Source organism: Chrysochloris asiatica, unplaced genomic scaffold, assembly GCF_000296735.1.
Source record: "Chrysochloris asiatica unplaced genomic scaffold, ChrAsi1.0 scaffold00074, whole genome shotgun sequence".
Lineage (NCBI taxonomy): Eukaryota > Metazoa > Chordata > Mammalia > Afrosoricida > Chrysochloridae > Chrysochloris > Chrysochloris asiatica.
Window position 1 is genome coordinate 1,379,067 of NW_006408592.1, and position 18,825 is coordinate 1,397,891.

Sequence of the window (18,825 nt, forward strand, 5' to 3'; positions counted from 1 at the left end):
CAACTAAACAGCACTTAACATAACAACAACATAGCCCAGGAACCCTGGTGTGGAGCTTTCCATAGGATAAGCCAACTTTAAGTTAACAGTCCAGTGCTTATCCTATAGTGCCACATTGGACTGTTAACCGTAAAGTTGGCAGTTCAAACCCACCAGCTGCTCCTCAGAAACCCTATACAGGGTCCCTATGTGTTAATGACACTTAACAGCAACACATAGCCCGGGCGGGGTGGAGGGTGGGGCGCAGGCAGCTGCCATTGAGTCGATTACAATTCATAGCAACCCATATGTATCACAGTAGAACTGTGCTCAATGGGGTTTCCAGTGGCTGATTTTTAACAAGTAGCTTGTCAAGCCTTTTTCTTCCAAGGTACTACTGGGTCGATTCAAACTGCCAAGTTTTCCATGGGCAGCCAAGCAAGTTAGTCTTTGTATCATTTCGGGGCAACACATTGCCCAAGAGCTCCCCATAAGTGAATTCAGTGGTGGACGTAAGGCCATCATTGGCCATGCTTTACAGTTTGGGTCTGTTGTTGTTAAGTGTTATCAAGTTGATTCTGACTCTTGGCTACCCTGTATAGGGTTTCTGAGGGTGGTGAGTTTGAACTGCTGATTCTATGGTTAGTAGTCCAGTGTTTATTCTACAGTACCACACTATGTTTTCCCTCTTTAAGTTGTTGTTATTGTTGTTGTTAAGTGCTGTCGAGTCGGTTCTGACTCATAGCAACCCTGAACAGGGTTTCCGAGGCTGTAAATCTTTATAGGAGCAGAAAGCCTCATCTTTCTCCCATGGAGTAGCTGGTAGTTTTGAACTGCTGACCTTGCAGTTTGCAGCCCGATTCGTAACCACTACGCTATACATCAGGTAATTTGACACCTCAGAGGTGACCTCAGAAGAGGATCCCAGAAAAGAAGACCAGGAAGGTAGTCAGTGAGTGTGGGGGTCCCTGAAGTGTGAAAGAATGAGCAACAGTATCAAATGCTGCTGAAAGGTTTAGGAAGAGAATGGCTGGGGTTTGGCCACTGGATCTGACAAGATAGACATCTTGGAAGACCTTGACAAGAAGGAGGGATGATAGCTTGATTAGGCTAGGGTTCAGGGACATGAAGAAGAAAGGCAAAGAGTATATTCAACTACTTAGAGTTTGGCTATAGAAAGAAGAAATTGGATAGGAACTACACTGGATCAAAGAAGACCTATCAAAAGGAACAATACAACATATTTGTATTCTAAAGAGAATGATCCAATAAAGAGGGGGGAAATGAAGCTACAAGAAAACGGGAGCGAATTACAGGAACAAATTCCTTGACTATACAGAAATGATGGTATAAATGGAACTGGTTTTAGCCAGGAGCAGGGACAGTTCATCTACATAACAGGATGAAGGAAAAATATATGAACATGGAGGCAGAGGGTTTAGAGTTCACAAGTTCTTTCCTGATTTCTGTTTTCTTCTACTTCTTTCTATTCATTTTCCACTTCTAAAGATGGGGGGCGAATGAGAGCAAGTGTACTATCTACTTCATAGAGTTGTTGTGAATGAGAAAATATAGGTGAGCCCATAGCAGATAGTCGAGGTCACAGGGAGCATTCGATAAATGGTAGTTACCTGTAGCCCTTGATAGAAATTTGTGGGTCTCTTATATCAAATGGCCCATTGTCTTCTTCTCCCCACTCCTTTAGAATCACAGCTGAACACTTCACTTCACTGCTTAAGTGCACTGTCTTCTGCCTCCACCACCACCCTACCTCTCAATTCTCCTGCAGAGAACCTTACGCAGCTGCCTTCAGCCACAGTCAGGAAAGGGCTGGAAACGGAAAACGCACATCAGGTTTCTCTGCTTTGCTCCCAGTTGGGTGACTGGTCTGGCAAGCCATTTTCCCTCTCTGTAGACCTTTTCAAAGCTCAGTTCTTATTCTTTAAAACTCAGCCCAAATGTTAGTCTCCTCTGATGTGTTCCCTGCCTCTTCACCACCACCCTATCATTAACCTTTCTTCTTTCCCTAAATCTTTTGATCTAACCTAAATAAAACTGGGTGATGCGTGGCCCTCAGTGTATTCATTTGTACAAAGTATTTGTTGGGTTTCATAATCTCCAACTCCTCATCCAGCATTGACTTGTCTATGGGTAAACCCAGTTATTCAAACCACAGGTTCTAATCCCAGAAGACGATACCCAAGAAGGAAAAGGGCCTTGTAGTGCTGGACTGCAAGGTTAGTTTGAACTGCAAGGTCAGCAGTTCAAGCTCCCCAGCTGCTTCTCAGAAACCCTATGCAGGGTCACTGTGGTGAGAACCAACTCAACAGCACTTAACAACAACAACAAAAATTTTTGTGTCTTTGGGAGCTTCTTCGATGGAATGTCTTTGGCGCCATCTAGTGGCTATTTGCTTTGTGCAGCTTCTCCCTCCAAGAGACAGGAAGGCAGTCCTGAATCTAATCCAATGAGTCGTGGTGTGGCGCTGTAGGATAAGCACGGAACTGCTAACTTCAAGGTTTGTAGTTCAAACCCACCATCCGCTCATTGGGAACCCTATACAGTGTCACTGTGAGTCCGAACTGACTTGTTAACACTTAACAACAACATGAAGCCCTGGTGTGGCACTGTAGGATAAGCACTGACCAAAAAACTCAGTTTCAACCACAAGACTGGCATTTCAAACTCACCAGCCACTCCTCGGAAACCCTATGCAGGGTCACTGTGAGTCGGAAACCACTTAATGGCACTTAAAAACAGCATGCAATACAAACCAGTAATTTACCTAGCGAAATTATCTAGTTCAGTTCTCCTCAAACTTTTTTAAAAGAATACAGATCACCTGGGGAATCTTTAAAAAATGTATATTCTGGAGCTAAAAAAAAAGTGGGTTTTGAGGAAACAGAGTAAGATAAGATGACAATAATGGGCAATAACTACCGTAATAAAGGAACTCTGCTGGCGTCATGGGTTAGGTGTTGGGCTGCTAACTACATATTCAGCAGTTCAAACCCACCAGGCACTCCACAGGATAAAAGATGAGTCTGTCTGCTCCCATAAAGATTTGCAGTCCCAGAAACCCTATATAGGGTCGCTGTGAATCCTGGTGAGGTGCTGTGGGTTAATGCGCCAGACTACAAAGCCATTTGAACTGCAAGGTTAGTGGTTCAAGCTCACCAGTCACTCCTCAGAAACCCTATACAGGGTCGCTATGGGTTGGAACTAACTCGACGGCATTTAACAACAACAACAATGAATCAGAATCAAATTTGATGTCATTGGGTTGGGCTGAGTTGGAGCCCCCATAAGAAATGAGTGGGAGAAAATGATGGGCAAAAGGAGGGATATACAAGTCTTACCACCTCTTCAAGTGATTTAAATAATGATGTAAATTGCTTGTTAATGGTTTTATGATGACAATCTGGTATTTCTTTTTACTTCACTGTAAGTCAGAATCAACTCAATGGCAATGATTTTACTTGAATTAGATAGAGTAGATATGGGATCCAGAAAAACTGGACATTAAAGAACATTTTGATCAAAGAATCTACAGGAATCTCCTGATCAAAAAGGGGGAAATACAGAAGAGAATTTCAAATTCTCATGGACTCTAGACTTTCTAAATCCATGGAGGGTGCATGAACCCCTGAAACTAGTGCCCTGAAATACTCTTTAATACTTAAACCAAAAATATCCCCTGAAATCTCATTAAAACCAAGCGAAAGTTTAGCTTAACTACTAAAGCTTGCCTGCCTTGAGCATTGTGCTCCTTTAATAACTATGAATAGAAGATCAAGGAATCCTGGTGTGGTGCTTAGGGTAGATACTGAACTGCTAACCCCAAAGTCAGCTGTTCAAACTCACCAGCTGCTCCTTGGAAACCCTCGACAGGGTCACTACTTAACAACAGTATATAGGATCAAAGTGGCAGCAGCAACTGGAAAGATTACATAGGAAGCTTGCTGTTTTTGTTAGGTGCCCCGAGTTGGTTCCAACTCATGATGACCCAATGGACAACAGAATGAAACACTGTCTGCTCCTGTGTCATCCTCACAATTGCTGTTAGGTTTCAGCCCATTGTTGCTGCCACCATGTCAATCCATCTTGTGGGTCTTTCTCATTTTCACTGATCCTCCACTTCACCAAGCAGGATGTCTTCTCTAGGGACTAGTCCTTCCTGGTGACATTTTCAAAGTACAGGAGATGAAGTCTCACTAGCCTCAGTTTTAAAGAGCCCTCTGTTTGTTCTTCTTCCAAGACAGATTTCTCTGTTTTTCTGACTGTCCATCATACTTTCAATATTCTTCACCAACACCATAATTCAAATGCATGCATTCTTCCTTATTCATTGTCCAGCTTTCATATGCATTTGTGGTGATTAAAAATACCATGGCTTGGGTCAGGTGCACCTTAGTCCTCAAAGGGACCTCTAAGGTCTTTTTGCAGCAGATTTGCCCCATGCAGGATGTCATTTGACTTCTTGACTGCTGTTTCCATGGGTAATGATTGTTGTTGCTATTGTTCTTGTTAAGTGCCATCAAATCGGTTCTGACTCATAGTGACCCTTGCATAGGGTTCCCATGGCTGTTTAAGTCTTTGCAAGAGCAGAAAGTCTTATCTTTCTCATACGGAGTGGCTGGTGGGCTCGAACCGCTGACTTGTGAGTCACAGTCCACTACTTATCCTAAGGGAGCCACCATGCATCCAGGCAGTGATTGTAGATCCAAGTAAAATGAAACCTTTGACAACGTCAGTCTTTGCTCCATTTGTCATGATGTTATTTATTGGTCCAGTTGTGAGGATTTTTGTTTTCTTTACATTGAATGAATAGTAATCCATATTTTGATATTCAGTAGTAAGTACTTCATATCTTCTTCACTTGTAGCAAGCAAGGTTGTGTCTACTGTATATTGTTTGTTACTGTTAAGTGCCATTAAGTTGGTTCTGATTAATAATGACCCTATATACCAGCCGTTCCGCGGGAGAAAGATGAGGCTTTCTACTCCCGTAAGGATTTACACCCTCGGAAACCCTGTACAGGGTCGCTATGGGTCGGAACCGACTCGACGGCACTTAACAACAACAACATAGGGTTTCCAAGGAGTGGTTGGTGTGTTTTAACTGCCAACTTAGGCTAACAGTCCAGTGGTTATCCTACAGTGCCACACTAAGATATAGCAAGTTGGTACTGAGTCTTCCTTCAGTTCTGATGCCACCATCTTCTGCATATAATCCAGCTTCTTCTATTACTTAACCACCATACAGATTGAGTAAATTTGGTGAAAGATTACAACCCTGATGCACACCTTTCCTGATTTTTAAATCATTCAGTGTCCCCTTGTTCTGTTTGAACAGCTATCTCTGGGTCTATATTCCTCATGAACACAATTAAGTATTCTGGACTTCCCATTCTTTGCCATTTATCCATAGTTTATTATGATCCACATGGCTTTCCATGGTCAGTAAAATACAAGTAAACATCTTTCTGGTATTCTCTACTTTCAGTCAAGATCCACTTGATATCTGTAATGATATCCCTAGTTCCACGTGCTCTTTTAAATTTGACTTGAATATCTAGCAGCTCCCTGTCAATGTACTGCTACAACCATATTTTTATTATCGTCATCAAAATTTTACTTGCATGTGTTACCAATAATATTGTTTGTGATTTCCATGTTCCATTGGGTCACCTTTCTTTGGAATGGCCACAAATATGGATGTCTTCCAATCAACTGGCCAGCTAGCTGTCTTTCAAATGGTTTAGCATAGACAAGTGAGCATCTCCAGTGCTGCATCAGTTTGTTGAAACGTTTCAATTGGTATTCTGTCAATACTTGGAGTCCTATTTTTAACCATTGCCTTCAGTGAAGCTTGGACTTCTTCCTTCAATACCATTGGTTCTTGATCATATTCTACCTCTTGAAATAAATGGACATCAACCAATTCTTTTTGATACATTGCCTCTGTATTCTTTCCACCTTCTTTTGATGATTCCTGCATTGTTCAATATTTTGCCCCTAGAAACCTTCAATATTGCAACTCAAGCCTTGAATTTACTCTTTAGGTCTTTCTGCTTTAGAAATGCTGAACATGTTCTTCCCTTTTGGTTTTCTGACTCCAGGTCTTTCCTGTCTTTTTAATGACCTTTTTGCATTCTTCCTGTATAATGTTCTTGATGCCATCCCACAGCTCCTCTGATCTTCACTCATTAATGTTTAACACATCAAATCTATTCTTGAGTTGGTCTCTAAGTTCAGGTGCAATATATTCACGGTCGTATTTTGGCTCTCATGGACTTGTTTGAATTTTCTTTAGCTTCAGCCTGAACTTGCATATGAGCAATTGATAGCCGATTCTATCGTCAGCCCCTGGCCTTGTTTTGGCTGCTACTATTGAGCATCTCCATTGTTTCTTCCCCCAAATGTAGATTCCTTTGTATTCCATCTGGTGAGGTCCACATGTATAGTTGCAGTTTATGTTGTTAAAAAATGGTAGTTGCAATGAATAAATCATTGGTCTTGCAAAATTCTATCATGCGAGCTGTAGCATTTCTATCACCAATGTCATAGTTTGCAACTACTGGCCATTCCTCTGTGTTTCCAACTTTTGCATTCTAATCATCAGTAATTATCAGTGCATTTTGATTATATGTTTGATGAATTTCAGACTGAAGAAGTTGATAGAATTCTTCAATTTCTTTATTACTTAGTTGTTTATGTGTAAATTTGAATAATAGTTTAATTGGTCTTCCTTGTAGGCAAATGGTTATTATCCTATCACAGACAGCATTGTGTTCCAAGACAGATCTTGAAATATTCTTTTTGATGACGAATGTGATGTCATTCCTCTTGAATGGTAAACAATTCCTAGCATAGTAAACCAAATGATTGTCTGATTCAAAATGGCCAATGCCAGTCCACACCAATTGACTAATGCCTAAGATTGGCAATAATGGGCCCAAACATAACAACAATTGTGAGGATGGCACAAGGCCAGGCAGTGTTTTGTTCTGCTGTTTATAGGCTCACTATGACTCCGAACCAACTTGACAGCACCTAACAGCATTGCCTAGGATGTCATCTTTGTGTCCCATTTCATTTTTGACAACTTCCAATTTTCCCAGATTCATACTTCGCACATTCCACATTCCAATTATGAAAGGATGTTTGCAGCTCTTTCTTCTTATCTTGAGTCATGCTCCCTCAGCAAATGAAGGTTCTGAAAGCTTTGCTCCATCCATGTCATTAAGGCGAACTCTAATCGGAGGCCACAGCTCTTCCTCATTGGTATTTTGAGTGCCTTCCAACCTGAGGAGCTCATCTTTCAGCTTGCTAACCTTTCAGAAGTGGTCTACCTCTCTTCCTTCCTAGTCTTAGTCAGAAAGCCCTGCTGTCCACCATGGGTGACCCTATTATTAAAATACTGTTAGATAGCTTCCAGCATCTAACATATGCAACCATACACATGTCATCACAGTATGACAACCATACACATGTCATCACAGTATGACAAATTGACAGACGAGTAGTAGGTGAATACATTGGTCCAGATAGAGATACCCAAATGCACTATTTGAAGTTATATCCACTGAGAAGATTTCACCACTAGCATTCAAGGCCACCTTTGATAGGAGGTGTGTGCCTCTGGTATGTGCCAGTGTATCATAAAGAACAGTCTGTAAAGTAAACTCGTTTGTTTGTTTGTTGTTTGTTTGTTTTCTCCATGGTCATAAGGAATTCTCAATATGGCCTTGGGTATGGATTAAGGGAGAAGGAGTCTGAGCCTCATGTTCATGCAACTTAGTTGTTCCTTCTGGACATGCGCAAACCATTAGATGGTACGATGCTATTGGGAACACCCAGCTCTATGGGATGGTGGATAAAATGGGCAGCACAGGTCATATGATCACTTGATGTCTCATGGTTAGGTTGTAGTCACATTTTTCAATGTTGTTTATCTATTTTTCTCTAAAACAAATCAGTATATGAGGCTCATACTTCTGTGGGGATTCTATTATACATACTTAACCGTTTATGAATGATGATAGTAGCAGCACCTGGCTAGAAGCTGATCCTCTCTCCCAGGGTCCAGGAACCATTTCTCTAAGGGAGAATAATATAAAAGATAGCATGAATGCTCTATAGCCTCCAGGTCTACAGGATTGACTTCTACATGGGCTCAGAAAGCTGCTTGTCCTCCCACAGATCCTAGTGCGGGGAGCTCTGTCAGGGGTCATCTGTAGGTGGTGGGGGCCAGGGGCTAGAGGTTGATCCCAGCCCACTTTGTTGCAGGCACAGCCTCCGTAGCTGTGGCAGGGATCCTGGCTGCTCTGCGAATTACCAAAAACAAGCTCTCCAATCATGTGTTTGTTTTCCAAGGTGCAGGTGAGGTAGGTGGCATTAAAGGGATCTATATTGTTGTTTCCATCTTAGGGGGCATAAAAGATGAGCAGTGGGCTATCAAATAAAGGAAGTGTTCTGGGGTTCTGAGAAGAGGGAACAACACTGATGTATCATTATTGTAGCTGCCTGGGCCCCAAACACTAGAGTGTTAAGTCTCCAGACAGTGACATAACTGGTCTCCTGGGAGACAGGGGGTAAAGGGTGGGAAGTGGAAGCTAAATACTGAGTCTCTGTTTTCCCTGTAACTGAACATCTGCCTTATGCTACCTCTCAGGCAGCCATGGGCATTGCCCACCTCCTTGTCATGGCCCTAGAGAAAGAAGGCATCCCCAAGGCAGAGGCCACAAGGAAGATCTGGATGGTGGACTCCAAGGGGCTCATTGTCAAGGTATGGTCAGTGTGGGGATGTAGAAATTTCCTGACACCTAGGATTCCCAGAAACTGGAATGGAAGAGGCCTCCAAGGGAGCAAAAGGAGTTCCAATGCAAAAGACTTCACAAAGTAGCCTTACTTGCTCCTGTCCAAAACCTTTGGATCTGTATGTGTGTGTCCATGTGCTCCTTCTAGCCCTAACTTCCTGCCTTACACTAATCCCCAGCCGCATTGAACCAGAGTTCCCCCAAACATAGCATGTTCTCTCACTTCCATGTCTCTGCACATTTTGTTACTCTTCCCAAAATGCCCATCTCCCTTTGTCACGTGCCTACTGCTAGCCGTCAACCCTTCTCAGATAACTCCTTCTCATTTGATTTCACTCAGAATATTATTTCCTCCATGAAACTTTCCCTGAGCAACTAGGTCTCAGTTCATTTCCTCCATCCATGCTCACATAGCCTGACGTGTTTTGCACTTGTCACACTGTGGAGCAGTTGCCCCTTTCCTTTTCTGCCCCCACTAGGCTTTATATTCTTGCTGCCAATGCTTCATACATGGTAAGTAAATAATCAGTGTTTGCTGTATGGACTGTTTCTCTCCCAGTCACTTTTCTAAGAGAATAAATGGAGAGAAATAGTCCAACTTCTGACTGGAGCAGGTGACAATTAGATGAGCCCTCCCATAGCATTTCACTCTGAGCTCCGTGTTTTAATTTCCAGAATTTGACTCCATAGTGAAAGATGAAAAATATGACAGATATGGGAACTAGAGGAAAGCCAGGTATAGCTTACTTAATAAGCAAGGTAAGCTATTTGAGCTTGCTTGTATTTACTTACTAATCTGTAGTAAACAATTTCACATGTGTAAGTAAACAGAAATAACTAAAGACAAGTAAGCCCAGGCCTGCCTTACTGCCTTACTGGTACTCCATCCCTGTCAGGAATTGTACATTTGTAACGAGGGTTTCATTCTGTAGGACAGTGATATGGGGCTGGGAAAGACAGATGCCAGCCATTCCTAGAAGCAGAATCTGAAGTGGTTAAAAAAAAAAAAAAAGTGCAGTTGTTCACTACAGATTAGTAAGGAAGCACAAGTAAGCCTGTGATTACTTTGTTCATTGGGTAACCTGACACTAGAGGACATGCGTGGGGCCACTGGCCAGGCATAACAAGACCCTTCAGCAGAAACTGATCTTGCGGTTATTCTGTGTTGTCTTAGATGGCTCATGCTGCTAGAACAGAAATACAAGTGGATGACTTTAGCGAGCAAAAATTGATCCTCTGACAGTTGAGGAGGCTAGAAGCCCTAATTCAGAGCTCTGGATCCGGAGAAAAGTTCTTGTCTCCTTCCAGCAGCTGTAGGGCCAGCATTTCATGGAGACCTCCATGTGACTTAGCATCAATGTTTCCCTGAATCTAGGGGCTTCCCAGTGCAGGGACCCCCAGTCCAAAGGACAAACACCACTCCTGATGGTATTAGATCCCTCTGACTTCTGCTTGCATGTTTGATCACTTTTATGTCTCAAAAGACATTGACTCAAGATACTACCTAGATTGCAGGTACATTGCGTCCAACCTCATTAACACCATTGTTGTTTGTTGTTGTTGTTGGGAAGTGCTGTCGAGTTCATTCCGACTCAGCAACCCTGTATAGTGTTTCTGAGGAGCAGCTGGTGGGGTTCAAAGTGATGTTGTGGCCCAGTGCTTACAGCACCGTCATAGAAGAGAGGATTTATAATACATAGGATAATTGCATCTGATCAAAACTGATCGCATCAGCTCACATCGTGGGGGGTGGGGGAAGGGTGATTACATAATCTCATCATTACATAACTTTGAAACCATTAAGATTCATGGCCCAGCCAAGTTGCCACATATTTTAAAGGGACACAATCTGTGGAGCCAGATATACCGGGTGGACATGAAGCCTGGAGATTTCTCCTTCCAACCCAGGTCATTCCAAAGGATCATCCAGCCCTCCCTGCTTATCTGTCAACATCACCTTTCTCGTTTATTGAGCCCAAAGAGCTATCGGAGCTGCCTTTTTCACGTTGGTTCTCATGAGGCCAGGCGACTCAATAGAATCATTTACCAGCGCTATTTGAATCAATCAAAGCAATCTGGAGTCAGTTGGGCACTGCCAACTGTTTTATGCCTGCCCTGGAGCTCACCTGAGTATTAGTCACAGGAAGTTAATGACTCTTGTAAACTACAGTCAGAGTAGCTTCCTGAAGCCAGCAGCTCAAGCTCCATCCCTCAACTGAGCCTGAGTGCTGGATGCCTCTGGGCCAAACATCTTGGTCCGATTCAGACATTTCCTGAGAGTCTGTCCATATGTGATTTGGGTGTTTTTTTAAACGAAAAGGTTAAATCATTAAAACTCCTTAGGTTCCATCAGGAAACCTGACCAAGAGGACTGGCACCAAAGCTTCTAGTATCTCAGTCCATCAGGGACTCATCAGGGACTGCTCTCAGTTTCCATATGTACCCATCCCCCCTGCCCAGAGGGCTTCACCCCACATCTGTCTTGTGTTTGTTCCTTGTAGGGGAGGAGTCACCTGAACCATGAGAAAGAGCTGTTTGCCCAGGACCATCCTGAAGTGAAGTCTCTGGAGGAGGTGGTGAGACTGGTGAAGCCCACGGCCATCATAGGTAGGAGGAAGGCAGAGTCCCACTGCCCAGTCCAGCTAACCCTCTTGAGTTACAGATGGAGAGCCTGAGGCTGATAAAGGGGGGCCATTTAGTAATCCATGGAAACAGCTCTCCCCTCCATCCCGTTCTAAGTCATGCCACAAGGTTTTGTTGCATGACGGTTGTATAAAAGCCATAGAACAAAGGCCCTAGAGTGGGGCTTAGTGGTGCAGAATTATACAGTGGAGTGGAAGCCCCAGGCCTGCTGTAACAAGGATGAAATGAGCACATTTCATCAAGGTGGGAGCCCTGGCATCTCTCCCTGAGCTGTGGGAAGCTCATTCTACATGGCAGTGTCCATAAAGGCCTTCACAGATGCAGCTCAACTGGACAGGGAAGTTAAGTGGACAAGTGGTCCCTTAGGACTAGACAGAAGGCCTCAAACAGCTCAAGCAGGAAGACTCTTCCCCCTCCTGCTCCTTCAGTTCCTATGTCAGCTGCCATCCCCAAGACTCTCTGGAGTCTTTCCTGTTGTGCCAAGTTCCCCCCAGACCACCACCGGGAGAAGAATGCTTTTTTTACAAAGACTAGGCATCCCCCCTCTACCCGCCCCCTTTTCCCTGTAGGTGTTGCTGCCATCGCAGGAGCCTTTACGGAGCAGATTCTGAGGGACATGGCCTCCTACCACGAGCGCCCTATCATCTTTGCTCTGAGCAACCCCACCAGCAAGGCCGAGTGCACAGCTGAGAAGTGCTATCGGGTCACAGAGGTCAGCCGGGAGTCCGTCCGTCCCCAGGCTGAGGACATAGCAACTATGAGTAACCCTATGTGGGTGAAAGAAAAAAAAAAAATTCCCTACATCTCTGATGAGCAAACAAAGATTCAGAAAGATGAAGTAACTGGTCCAAGGTCACAGAGCTAAGAAGTAGTGGAGCTGGCGCTACAACCTTGGTCTGACTCCAAAGCCTAAGCTCTTACTTCCCAGACTTCCCCTTCAATTACAAAGAGCCTTGACCAAACCCTAGGCATTTGTAGACTCTAGGCCTGTCATGCCCTGGGTTGTCAGGCCACCTAGGAGGTGACAGGTAAAGATGACACATGAACACCATCACCTCTCAGAGGTTTCTTGACTCCATAAGAGCTGAGCTTTCTGGTCAAATGACCAAGTATGCTTTGAGCATCTGCCGTGTGCAGAGTGCAATGCTGAACATTTGGGAGAGAATGGAGCAGGGTCCAACAATTGGGAGATGAGACTAGGCCACCATTGTTGCCTGAAACCAACCTGCAAGCTCTGTGTCTGGTTTTCTTCCTGCCTTCAGGGCCGAGGGATCTTTGCCAGTGGAAGTCCCTTTAAGAGTGTGACCCTGGAAGATGGCAGGACCTTCATTCCTGGGCAGGGAAACAACGCCTATGTGTTCCCTGGAGTGGCACTAGGAGTCATCGCCGGCAGGATCCGGCACATCCCAGATGAGCTCTTCCTCCTGACAGCAGAGGTATTACTCTCCCTCTCTGCTCCCTCACATGCTCCCACTAGTCCCCCACCCCCACAAATATTCTTCTTGTCTCTTCCACCTGACCCAGCGCTAACAGTGGATCCCCAACAGGCAGGACATTCCAGCTCCTGTCCAGCTCACCTTGAGGTCTGGTTCTCTTCAATTACACACAGAATTGTTTTTGAAAGGGTGTAGAGAATAGATTTAGAGCCTTGCGAACCCCTTGGATTGTTTCACTTTTTCCTGTGGGACTAATCATTAAAGGAGGCACTGACAGTACCCTGACCCTCTAGATGCCTAAACAAAGGAAATACCAACAAAGATGCATAAAACTGGGCACATGGACCGTAACAGGTGATGGGTTCTTCTAGCTAAGGGCTTGGCTGCATGACCAGGATAGCTGGTAGCAGAATAAGTCAGCCCCATTCTGTAAGGGATGGGCTGGGTTGTGTGCCTGGTTTACCTACTCTCAGTACCCCAATCAGGAGCACAGTTATGGAAGCAGGGGATACAGCTGCCCTAGGTGTCATCCTTGAAAAGTTCCCAGAAGGACTCTGTGCCTTATACACTGTGAAGACAATGAAAGGATATCTTGAGAATGAAAGTTTACATTCAAAATCATTGTTGTTAAGTGACGTCGAGTTAGTTCGGACTCATAGGGACCCTGTTTAGGGTTTCTAAGGAGTGGCTGGTGACCTTGAGCCACTGACCTTGCAGTGGTTCAAACCAACCTTGCAGTCCAGCACATTAACACACAATGCCACACCAGGACTCCATATTCATAATAGCAGTTATTAATCTATAACAGTTATGTTGTTGTGAAGTGCTGTCAAGTCAGTTCTGACTCATAGCAACCCTGTATAGGTTTCCTCGGAGTGGCTGTTTGAACCTTGTGGTTAGCAGTCCAGTGCTTATGCTGCAATGGCTGACATTTATCAAGTGCTCACTGAGTGCCAGACAATTTACGTTAATCCTCACCCTGAGGAGTAGAAATCTATCTGCTAGGAGTTAAAAGAAATCAAACCTACAGACAAATATTAAATATATTTACATCCAAAGACTCCACTGTGAACGCCAAAGACTCCATAGTGCTTTCTGACATACTTCTGAATTTTCTCTTTCCCATGGCACTGGTGAGAGTCTGAAACCAGGAGATCCAAGAATGGCTTCCCCACAGCTGTGTTGCTCTCCCCTTCTACATGTCCCACATAGAAATGCTTCATGCACCAGGTCCCTTCTCACGAATTCTTGGTCTTTGATTGACCACTGGTCCCACCAGACCATGCAAAGTCACCTGAAGCCTTCTCAGTCTCCTGCATGCCCGGTGCACACTCACTATAGTGTTGTACAGTGGCTCTCTGTCCCACTGTTCTTGTGGTCTTGTGACTGTGGGCAGGGCTGTCTGAGATCTCCATTGGTTGAGGAGAGTCATTGATTTTCTGCTTGGAGTCCGTCTGAGCACAAATTCCCCTGTTGTGCAGAAACATAGTTGCTGCAACCCCTCCTGTATAACCTGAAGAAACATCTCAGATACCCACGCCCAGTGCTGTGGGATAGTTCTGCGTCATCATTTCAGGAACTTCTTCTCAACCTATTTATTAAGTACCTTCCATGAGCAGGGTAAGGCCCCTGCCCTCTGGCACCCAACAGTCTGGTCTTCAAACTCCTGGCAAGTTATATTTCTGAAAAGCCAGCTTTTAATTAAGATCAGTTCATTTGCATCTGCTTTCCCTATGGGGAAACAAAAATAATATAAGTTTTAAGAGATTTACATGCATTCTAATTTCACCTGAACAACTCTGTTAAATAGGTACAGTGGTTGTTCTTATTTTTATAGAGAGTTTCAGTAATTTGCACAAGATCACACAGCTTGTGAGCAGTAGTGTCAGGATGGGCCCAGGCATTTTGACTTCAAGCCTGCAGATTCTGAGACATGACAGACAGTCCATGTTTGTCTCTACCCTCGTCAGGGTAACTCTTTAGATGTAGCTCGAGCCCTGGAAATACTGCCTCCCTCTCATCACTCCGTCTCTTACACTGTCACAAAGAGTCCTTCTGAAACCCACATCACACCGTGTGTCTCTCCTCATTTCAGACCTATTTATGGCTCCTCAACAATGTGCAAGATAAAGTCCAAACTCCTTAATATGATGTATGTATAAGGCACTCCATCACAGGATCCTTCCTTCCTCTCCAGCCCCCCTCATCCTTTCCCGTCACCATCCTCTCCAGCATGCTGGTTTCAACTCCCCCCTTACAAACTCTCTGGCCTTGCTCGCCTCCAAAGAATGCTATTCTTTGGCCCCTTTTTCAGTAATTCATACTTTATCCTTCAGATTTCAGCCTTTGTTACTTATTCTGGGAAGCCTTTCCTAAAGATGACAGACCGAGTCCTGCCTTCCTCTCGGCTGCGTGCCCCTCACTGCACTCCCTCTATACACTATCATTGTGAGACACCGGGAAACCTGCAAAAGCTGGAGGTGGAAACGTATCAGGGAAGGAAAACTCAAATTTGTCCACTTAAATAAGCGATAGTGTTAAGACTGTACCCTGTCAAAGGTGGAAAACTTGTGAGACCCAGAAAAACAAGGCAGTGCCATCAAGTTCTGGGTCTCCCAGGTTTGACTGTATTAGCTCCTTTAATTTGTATGAGGGGAAATGAGTCTGGCTTTGACACCTGGCACACAGGTGAGTGGATGTTTGATTGAAAGGATGAAAAGGAGAGAGGACTGTAAGGCTAAGGCAGAAGAGGGGGAGGTCTGCTTACCTCTTGTCTGCCAAACTGTGATGAGAGACCATTTCCCTCACCTGTCCATTCTGGAACACATGGTTCTCAGAAAGCTTCAGTGGCTTTTCCCAAGCTCAAAACTGGATCCCAGAAAATCAGGTAAGGGTTGGATTCAGTGTTGCCACAATAAAGAGACCAATCTGAAAGTCTGGTCACTAGGACTGAAGGATGAGGTTTGCAGGGGAGGGCTCTCCCTCAGAATGGAACTGTGAGATGCTATTCTCAGGGTGATGTACTTAAGATATATATTCCAGTAACCCAAAAGGCCCATTTATTGTGTCATTCACTGGTTGTTGTTGTTAAGTGCCAGTGAGTCGGTACTGTTGAGTTGGAACCGACTGATAGCAACCCTGTATATGTTTTCTGAAGCAGCAGCTGATAATCTTGAACCACCACCAACCTTGCAGTCCAGTGCATTAACCCACAGTGCCACACCAGGCAGGGAGGTCTTTTCTCAGACTGGGACCATGACTAACCAGGAGAGAGGGTATAAAGAACCCTGAGTCCAGAGAGGTGAGGTGGCCTAGACGGGCACCCAAGGATGGTGTCCGCATGATACCAAGCATGTGAGAGGAAGCTGGGACCCAGGAAATGATAGGCACAGGGATTAGGATACAATGGGCTGAACCAGCCAAGAGGCGGTCCCAGAGTCTTTGCTTTCCAGGCCACAAGGGCCTTAAGTCTTAGGGATTTCCCTTTAGGATTCAGTGAGCTTTGTGTTGCTTATTTATGCTTCAACCAGTATCACAGAAAAGAAAGGCCATGCCTTTGCTTAATCCCAAGCATTAAGCCATATGGTTGTATTGACAGCACTGGGAACTGCAGTAACTGCTTTGTGGAGGGGCAGTGGAAGGGGAAATAAGTTATTTAGACTTGTTCTGGAGAGGCAGCAACTCAGCTTGTTTCTTTCTGTTCTGTTCTTTTCTCCAGCAAATTGCCCAGGAGGTCTCTGAGCAGCATCTGTCCCAGGGGAGACTGTACCCACCACTCAGCACCATCCGAGACGTGTCTCTGAGAATCGCCATTAAAGTAAGGGGCATCCTACCCCATAATAAGCCACAACAACTTTTTCCCTCTGTGACAGTAGGAAAGCTAAAGGGATGGTAGCTCTGGAGACACTGTAAGCTCCTTGGGCTGTTTGCAAGTGACCCCGAGTCAGGGTGAGAGACTCCTGCCTATAGCTCATGTCCCACCCTCAGCACCCACCCAGGCCAGTTCTGGAAAAGCTCCTGGATTTCCTCTCAAACATCAGGAGAAAGGGCATCAAAGTCCATGGGCTTGTGGACCGGAATGTGGGTGGAATTTTAAAAAATGAATCATAAAGTCTTATTTATATAGAAAGGTCAGTCTGCAGAGCATGGTGGAAAGAATTTGGGCTTTGGGGTCTCAGCTCTCACAGTCAGCAATGGAATGCCCTGGGGCCAGTCACTTCACTTCCCTGAGCCTCAGTTTCCTCTTTTTCCAAAGGGACCAGTAGGTTCTCTCTCCAGAGACACTTCACACCTAGTTCCTGTCTTGCTACAGTAGCAGCTCATCCCTCCCCACTGTCTCTCAGAATGCCTGGACCCATGAGATGGTCATGTTCACAAGCCATTTCAGGGGAAAATATCATCCTGGAGACTATACAGAGTCCTGGTGTGGCATGTAGGATAAGCACTGGACTCCTTGTGGTTCAAACCCACCAGCCTCTCCTTGGAAACCCTATACAGGATTGCTATGAGTCAGAACCGACTTGACAGCACTTAACAACAAGATGATGGTTTTCCAAAGCATCCAATTATGGTGCAATAAAGATTGGCTCAGGACCAATGAATGTTGGGAGCTGGCTTGTGGGTACATAGGGATTTATTATACAATTATTTTTACTAATGTATATGTTTTAAATTTTCTATAATACAAAGTGAGATTTTTTAAATAATTTAAGAAACTATATTATACAGTATCATGCCTTCCCCCTCAGTTGTTCAGGGGAAGATCTAGGATCACCCCTTAAGATCAACTGTCCAGCTCACAGTTCAGCTATTCCCTGTCTAGTTCCATCCTTTCTGGGATATTTAAATTCAAACTTTGTGAAACCAAATCTAACAATTTCCCAACATTCATCTAATTCAGTCCACATTCAAAGGGAATGTACAAACCACTGGACACTTTCGTTTGCCCCATTACTTAATTTTCTACAGAGAAAAGTCTTATTGCCCCATTTTACAGATGAGAAAACTGGGGCTCAACAAGAAGAGTGGCAGCCCTGAGGACCCGCAAGCAGTTGAAGCAGAGGCAGAATTTGGGTTTGACTTCATGATTGTGGCTCAGTAGTTATACGCCTTCTGTCTGTCTGCCCAGGCAAAAGCTCAAAATCCCTCCTATCCCATGGCTTCCAAGGACCCATGCGAGGAATATATCTGATTCTCGGGGTATATTTCCCTTCCCTAGTCTTCCAAGCAAGGGACTTTAGGCAGAGTCCTCCTTAGATCCAGTTCCTCAGTCAAACATGTTTTTCCCTAGGTCCTTGACTACGCGTACAAGCACAACCTGGCTTCCTACTACCCGGAGCCCAAGGACAAGGAAGCTTTTGTAAGATCCCTGATCTACACTCCAGACTACGATTCATTTACGTTGGACAGCTACACTTGGCCCAAGGAAGCCATGAATGTTCAGACGGTCTGATGGAGTCTCATAGGCTGGTGTGGGGCTGCTCAGAGTAGCACCAACAATATAAATGGGTTCCAAAATGGCTATCTTTGTCGCTGTGTTTTTTCCTTGCAATTTCTGGTGTGTAAGGAGATGCCCAGGCATATGGTGAATGAAAGCATTGTCTCTGAAGGCCCTTGGAGTTCACATTTCTCAACCTTCCTCTGGTTCTTTCCCAAGCATTTTTTCATTCATTTATTGCCAACTATGGAGTCCTGGTGTGGTGCTGCTGGATAAATACTGGACTGCTAACCACAAGGTCAGCAGTTCAAACCCACCAGCCACTCTTCAGAAATCCTATACATGGTCACTGAGTCAGAACTGACTCGACAGCACAACCACAACAATATGAGCTTGGCCCTGCAGGAAATACAGAATCTTGCCTAGAATCCTGCCCTTAGAGCATTCAGGGTCTAGTGAAGAAGATGAGATATAACATATAAATGTTATATATGTGTGTGTGTGTGTGT

The 18,825-nt window shown here is 44.5% G+C and overlaps 1 protein-coding gene across 1 annotated transcript in view; it reads left to right on the forward strand.

Annotated features, from left to right (window-relative positions):
- Positions 1-18,487, forward strand: part of ME3 (malic enzyme 3, NADP(+)-dependent, mitochondrial) — a 246,164-nt gene extending 227,677 nt beyond the window's left edge. Inside the window, exons 8-14 of the mRNA XM_006864954.1 lie at positions 8,271-8,368; positions 8,656-8,769; positions 11,302-11,407; positions 12,013-12,155; positions 12,706-12,879; positions 16,598-16,696; positions 18,170-18,487. Of these exons, the coding sequence (XP_006865016.1) occupies positions 8,271-8,368; positions 8,656-8,769; positions 11,302-11,407; positions 12,013-12,155; positions 12,706-12,879; positions 16,598-16,696; positions 18,170-18,331 (896 nt within the window). The 3' untranslated portion in view covers positions 18,332-18,487. The remainder of the gene's footprint in view (positions 1-8,270; positions 8,369-8,655; positions 8,770-11,301; positions 11,408-12,012; positions 12,156-12,705; positions 12,880-16,597; positions 16,697-18,169) is intronic.
- The last annotated feature ends 338 nt before the right edge of the window (positions 18,488-18,825 follow it).